Source organism: Stegostoma tigrinum, chromosome 1, assembly GCF_030684315.1.
Source record: "Stegostoma tigrinum isolate sSteTig4 chromosome 1, sSteTig4.hap1, whole genome shotgun sequence".
Lineage (NCBI taxonomy): Eukaryota > Metazoa > Chordata > Chondrichthyes > Orectolobiformes > Stegostomatidae > Stegostoma > Stegostoma tigrinum.
In genome coordinates, this window is record NC_081354.1 from 38,458,443 (window position 1) to 38,465,279 (window position 6,837).

The 6,837-nt window shown below is 43.5% G+C and overlaps 1 protein-coding gene across 1 annotated transcript in view; it reads left to right on the forward strand.

Annotated features, from left to right (window-relative positions):
- The window catches only part of LOC125460055 (uncharacterized protein C4orf45), a 28,847-nt gene extending 23,121 nt beyond the window's left edge, over window positions 1-5,726 (forward strand). Inside the window, exon 5 of the mRNA XM_048547136.2 lies at window positions 5,612-5,726. Coding sequence (XP_048403093.1) covers window positions 5,612-5,698 — 87 coding nt within the window. The 3' untranslated portion in view covers window positions 5,699-5,726. The remainder of the gene's footprint in view (window positions 1-5,611) is intronic.
- Window positions 5,727-6,837: the final 1,111 nt, after the last annotated feature.

The window sequence follows — 6,837 nt, forward strand, 5'->3', positions numbered from 1 at the left end:
CTAGTTCCAATTTCCTAACTGTTTGTAGCATGGAGTGAGAGGTCTTCCTTTACCTGCAACACAGGGGTAACGAGGACATAATTCATTGATTGTGATCTTCACAGCATGCTAAAGTTAATGCTCAGACCCAGGATGGTACACTTGGTAGCTTCCAGCCCCACTAGTCCACTACTAGAGTTTAAACTGGCTTTTTCACCAATATCTTTGTTTATCCCTGGAGCATAAAATAGACATGGTGGTTTTCAGTTGAGAAGACAGAGATAGTCAGCACTGCCACCCTTGTTTTCTCTTCTTGTTTGGTGATTCCCTGTCAACTTACGTGTTGGCTTCATACAGGATTTGCCAGACACTGAGTTTAAATCTGCAGTATTTCTGTCGCAGTCCACCCACTAAAAACAATACATTTTGGAAATACAAGCAAGAAACTGCCCACAAATATTTTGAGGTCTGATCCATTGTCAACACTAATGATGGTAATTGTCTATAATAAATAAATAAATAGGCAATAGTCTATAAATAGGTTGCTTATACCCTTTCTTAGTCAAGGAATATTGCATGATCAAGGCAGAGAATCTCAGGAGACTTTTGCCTTAATCTATGTGGATTATGTAATGAACAGGATTCAACATTATAAGCACATTTAATGAACTCTTTACCCTCAATTAACCTGCTCACTTACAAAAATCGAAGTGGTCGATCCAGTATTCTTGACTATGCTTATTGTACTATACCCATTTAGTATTTGTTTGTGATTACTAAAGTGTGCAAAGATCTCATCACAAAGATCTACATGTCTGTAGTCAAGGTGTACATCATTATCAGTCTTGCTGATTCAACTTTTATTTTTCCATGCGTGTACTGCTTCTGATTCTCTTAGTTGGAATCATAACTGACACAAAGGGAGATGGTTGAGTTGTTGTAGGTCATTCACCTTGGTGCCAGGACACCTCTGCAGGAGATCCTCAGCCCCGATCATCTCTAGTGCAACGTGACCTGCGTTCCAATGTCAGAACCACCAATTGCACACAGGCTCCCCGATAGCCAGGCATGCCCTCTCCCATTCCTAGGGGGTCATGACAAATGATGGAGTTTGTTAGATGGTCCTCAAAGGAAAGCCATGCAATCCCTATTGTATATCTGAACCACCACTAAACTGATGTGTACTTTGAAATAATGGTTATGAATCGGTTCATTAAACAAGAATAATTAACACCCTACCACTAACAGTTGGAAACCTGCATCTGACCCTTGCATCCTTCTACTGTGCTGGGGACATTTTGCTACCAATGGGGACTGATTTAGCAATTCTCCCATAATTTAGCTGGCCTAGTTGCCGTGTTTCCTGCTGCAGTGCAATGCACTAAATCAAGCCTAAAGAATGTATCACTTAAACTCCAGGCTGATCAGGAAACACAAAAGCATATAAATAAACCTATGAACATACAAAATAGCAGTGTGATTAGGCCACTTGGTCTCTCAAGTATACTGTGCAATTCAATAACTTCAGATTTCTGATAACAATTTGACGTATCGTTTCTCAAAAATCTGCCTAACTCTCCCTTAAAAATATTCAAAGACTCTGTTCCCAAAGTCTTTTGAGTTCTAAAGACAAGTGACAGTGAAAAAATATTCTCCTTATCCTAAATCTTACAAGGAGAATTTTTTTTTCTAAACAGTGACCCTCATTTAGATTCTCTTGCAAGAGGAAGATCCTTTTCCACTTGCAGCTTGTCAGGACCAGTCTGGACTTTTTTTGTTTCAAATCATATTGACTCTTATTCGTTCAAACTCTAGTGGATGTATGACCACCTGTCCAATATTTTTGCATAAGACAAACTGTTCATTTCAGATAGTAATCTAAAAGATATTCTTCAAACTACTTCCAACTTATTTACATCCTTCCTTCTTAAGTCAGAGACCAGTACCATAGAGATTTCCAGATATAGTTTCATCATATCCACTATAAATGAAATATGACCTTCCTACTTTGACATTTAATTCTTCTCTCAGTAAGTAACAATATTCTATTAGCTTTCCAAAATATTTGCTGAGGTGTGATCATTTGATCCTGGTTGGGAAAGTAATTGAATCGCTGAAAGCAGTTCTTCTCACTTTCTGTACTGCATGGGGAATACAAGTGGGTGGTGTCATGGACCCATGCCTTCCACCTCCTCTAAAACTTTTGATTCCACAGTCCGCAACACTTCATCTTTACCATGGACGTCCAGTCCTTATCCACATGTTTCCCATGCAGATGGCCTAAAGGCCCTCCGCTTCTTCCTGTCCCGCAGGCCCGACCAGCCCCCCTCCACTGACAATCTCATCCGCTTAGCTGAACTCGTCCTCACCCTCAACAACTTCTCTTTCAATTCCTCCCACTTCCTACAGACAAAGGGGGTGGCCATGGGTACCCGCATGGGCCCAAGCTATGCCTGCCTCTTTGTAGGCTATGTGGAATAATCCCTCTTCAGTAGCTACACTGGCTCTAAACCCCACCTCTTCCTCCGTTATATCGATGCCTGTATAGGCGCCGCTGTGTGCTCCCATGAGGAGCTCAAACAGTTCATCCACTTCAACACCTTCCACCCCAATCTCAAGTTCACCTGGACCATCTGTGATACCTCTGTCTTGTTCCTGGACCCCTCTGTTTCCATCTCTGGCAAGCACTTGGAAACCGAAATCCATTTCAAGCTCACTGACTCCCAAAGCTACCTAGAATACACCTCCTCCCACCCACTTTCCTGCAAAAATGACATCCCCTATTCCCAATAGCTTTGCCTCCGCCGCACCTGCTCCCAGGGTGAGGCATTCCACTCCCGAACCTCTCAGATGTCCTCGTTTTTCAAGGACCGCAACATCCTCCCTCAGTGGCCAAGAATGCCCTTAACTGTGTCTCTCACATTTCCCGCAACTCATCCCTCACACCCCCTCCCCGCAATAGCAACCAAAACAGGATCCCCCCTCGTCCTCACGTACCACCCCACCAACCTCAGGATCCAACGCATCATCTCCCAACACTTCTGCCATCTGCAATCTGACCCCAAAGACATTTTTCCCTTCCCACTCTTATCTGCTTTCCAGAGGGACCACTGTCTCCCTGACTCCCTTGTCCACGCCACACTCCCCTCCAGCCCCACCAGTCCTGGCACTTTTCCCTGCAACAGCAGGAAGTGCTACACCTGGCTCTATAGCTCCCCCTCACCCCCATCCCAGGCCCCAGGAAGACCTTCCACATCAAGCAGATGTTCACTTGCACATCTGCTAATGTGGTATACTGTATCTGCTGTTCCATATATGACCCGCTCTACTTCAGGGAAACCAAGCAGAGGCTTGGGGACCGCTTTGTGGAACACCTACGCTCGGTTCACAACAAGCAACTGCACCTCCCAGTCACTAACCATTTCAACTCCCTCTCCCACTCCTTAGACGACATGTCCATCCTGGGCCTCCTGCAGCACCACGATGCCACCCAAAGATTGCAGGAACATCACCTCATATTTTGCTTGGGAACCCTGTAGCCCGAAGGTATCAATGTGGACTTCACAAGCTGCAAAATCTCCCCTCCCCCAACTGTATCCCAAAACCAGCCCAGCTTGTCCCCACCTCCCTAACCTGCCCTTCTTCCCGCCTATCCCCTCCTCCCACCTCAAGCCCCACTCCCATCTCTTACCTACTAGCCTCATCCCACCCCCTTGGGACTGACCCCCCTCTCTAACTGCCCACCTAAACTCACCTTTACTGGCTCCACCCCTGCCTCTTTGACTTGTCTGTCTCCTCTATCCACTTTCTATCCGCCTCCCCCTCTCTCCCTATTTATTTCAGAATCCCCTTCTCCTCCCCCATTGCTGAAGGGGGGGGGGGGGGGGTCTAGGCCGAAACGTCAGCTTTCCTGCTCCTCTGATGCTGCTTGGCCTGCTGTGTTCATCCAACTCTACACCTTGTTATAACAAACTTATGTACCTTGACCTGTGCAAGAACAATTTTTGTTGAGGCTAAGAATCAAAATGGCACACAACAAAAACTCTGTATTCCAAAGCCTTATTGGAAGTATTCACCACAGCTTGATATATGTTAAGATTATTTCTGAACATCAATACGTAACAACTGAAGTTTGTTAAAAGCTTGAGAAATATGCAAAACAGTAATTTAAAGTTATCAAAAAACTGGATGGATTGTTTTCTTAGAATCCGGATGGGAAGTTCCAATATTTCTATGGTTAATTTTATTCTTACTGTGCGTTATGTTGCGCATTTCTCTGATAAAATTTCCACCGACAAGTTATCCTTTACCATTCGTTCTCTGTTTGTTGTCCCTCAACCAATTATTTTGCAAATATGTGTGCAGAAGTGAAAAGAAATATTGACACAGATTTTCTGATGCCCAGGTAATAGTTTCTGAAGGGTAGATGGCAGTGGCATATGGGCAATCCACAGAATTTCCATTATGGAAGACTCCAAAAAGATTGCTCTGGAAATTGAAGATTCTGCTCGGCACTTCCCCTCTACATGCAACTCTCTGAAAGTATCCATTTAAATCAGAGAACTTGGAGGTTTTCTCTGCAGTTAAATAGTTACTCAGGAAATGTTAGACTATTAAAAACCTGGTCCAAATCCTGAATGACAATTCAAGAGTTTAACGCTCACCACTTCAATTCCAATTCCCTGGGACTCTCACCCAACACCGCCCCCACCCACCCCCCAACCTCGCTCCCGCCTTCTCCCATAACCCCAGGGATCCAACACATCTTACCTCACTAGACTTGTCCACCCATCGCTTCACCTGACAAAGAAGCAGCACTCAAAGCTTGTGATTTCAAATAAATCCATTGGACTATACCTGGTGTCATGTGACTTCTGACCTTACCCTAAACATTCCATTACTGACCTAGCCCTCTTGCCACTGGCAGCATATTTACCTCGTACCCTACCCACTTGGGATCCTACCCGCCTGACATCCTCAACCCCTATGCAGCCTCCATCTCTGGCATCCTTCCCCCATGACTGCTACTTAATTGCAACTTTTCCTTTAATTCAGCAGCAATGCTTAGAACCAGGAGTGACTGCTGTGATTGCCAACACTAATTACCATGTGTGGAATACTGGAGCAGTGGGCACATGTGCAGCCTAGAAGAAATGCTGCTTATATGGCAACCTACTGACCTGGCATCCTATCCCTTTCCACCAAGCATTTTACCTACATGGTAATTACTCCCTACTCTATTGTCACCATGCTAAGCTGGCATCTTACGCTCCTGGCAGCCTGACTACACACTTGTTTTATGTACTTAGCTTTTCACAGCACCTTTAAAACGGGCTGTGTGAAATGGACCTTTCAATGATAGAACAAGGCAACTGACTGCTGTGGGAAAGGGTGGGGTTATCTTTACCCGATTGTTCCATGCAATGAGGGACCTGTCAGAATGAAAGTGAGGTCTGCATTTCTGAAAAAGCCTGCTCAGAAGCACCCGTCAAAAATGTGGAGTTCTTTTGTTGCATTAAAAAGGAATGGAGTGACAATCTGCATATGATTGCCAGACCATGTTCAAATGTTATTTTGCATTTTAAATTCACTTTTTTGTAACCAAATACATTTAAAAATTTTCTCTCATCAGGATGGTGAGAAACAAGACATCTGTAAAAAAGAAGACAAAGATCCACTTGATCTTGAAGAACAAGGATTCATCTCTGATGATATTTAATTCAGGATTTCCCACCTCATTATTTCTTTCCACAAATATGGCTGGAAATCCAGCCAAATTCTATGTTCCGCAACATTAATGACTTCATTTTGATTCAAGTGGAAGTTAGCTTATGTAAATTTTGAAATGATTTAATTTGAAGTCATTGGTATTTAGAAATCTTGTTGGAAGCAAATTTGTATCTCAAATTCCACTAGAAAATTATCAGAGGTGAGTCATTTCTGGCAAAAACAATAAAGCTAGGTTTATCAAATCTTCAGTGGTAGAATTTTTTTTTCCATTGCTAAGGTTAATAAGCTTGCATTATTCACAGTTGCAGGCAGGTCAAGAGCGCTCAGGTTCTTTTTCTCTGAGGTGTACATAAGTGCCTTGTAAGCTAAACACTAAGTTTAAATCAACAATTCCATTAATTCTTAAACAACACAAGTGGCAAATATTAACATTCAAAATCAATCCAATGAGGTAACAGTTCTTTACAAAGTTCCTCCGGCACAAGATTCAAACTGAACTAAATCAACTTAAGAACAAATAACCATGGGCCCAATGTTGAACATTCTAAATTGACCCACAGCACGAGAAGTTGGGTATGATAGCAAATTTTGAAGCCAGCAGTTATTAGTTACAGAGAACAATGGATACCATGGTCAAAGTGATCAGAAAGATTCAGGGGGAGCCAGCTACAATCAGTCCGAGAGTTGTGTATTGGGGAAATAGCAAACAAACTTTCTGGTACCTTGACTTCCAGCGAGTACTTGAGAACATGCACTTTACACCTCCCCAGCATGGCAACAGTGAAGGATGTTGGCACAACCCCATTGGATGCTTTGAACCCAAGTCATGATCCCATTGGCCAAGGCCACAGAACATTCAGGAAATTTTGGGGTGACAAAGCCACTTGCTCAATGAGGACTTGGAGCAAGACTCATAGCAGAAGACTGTGCAGCATCCAAAGAACACCCAGGAGATGATCTGTCCTGATTTGCAAGATCCACCTTTGTGGAAGAGAGCCAGCCCTATCTTGAAGGGGAAGGCAATTCCAACAGCCCAGCTCAAACACATGGATCATGGCGGATAATGTCCTTTCTCAGACAGGCAGAGTTAAAGAGTTTCAAAGAATTTGGGAAATGCACACTTGGTAT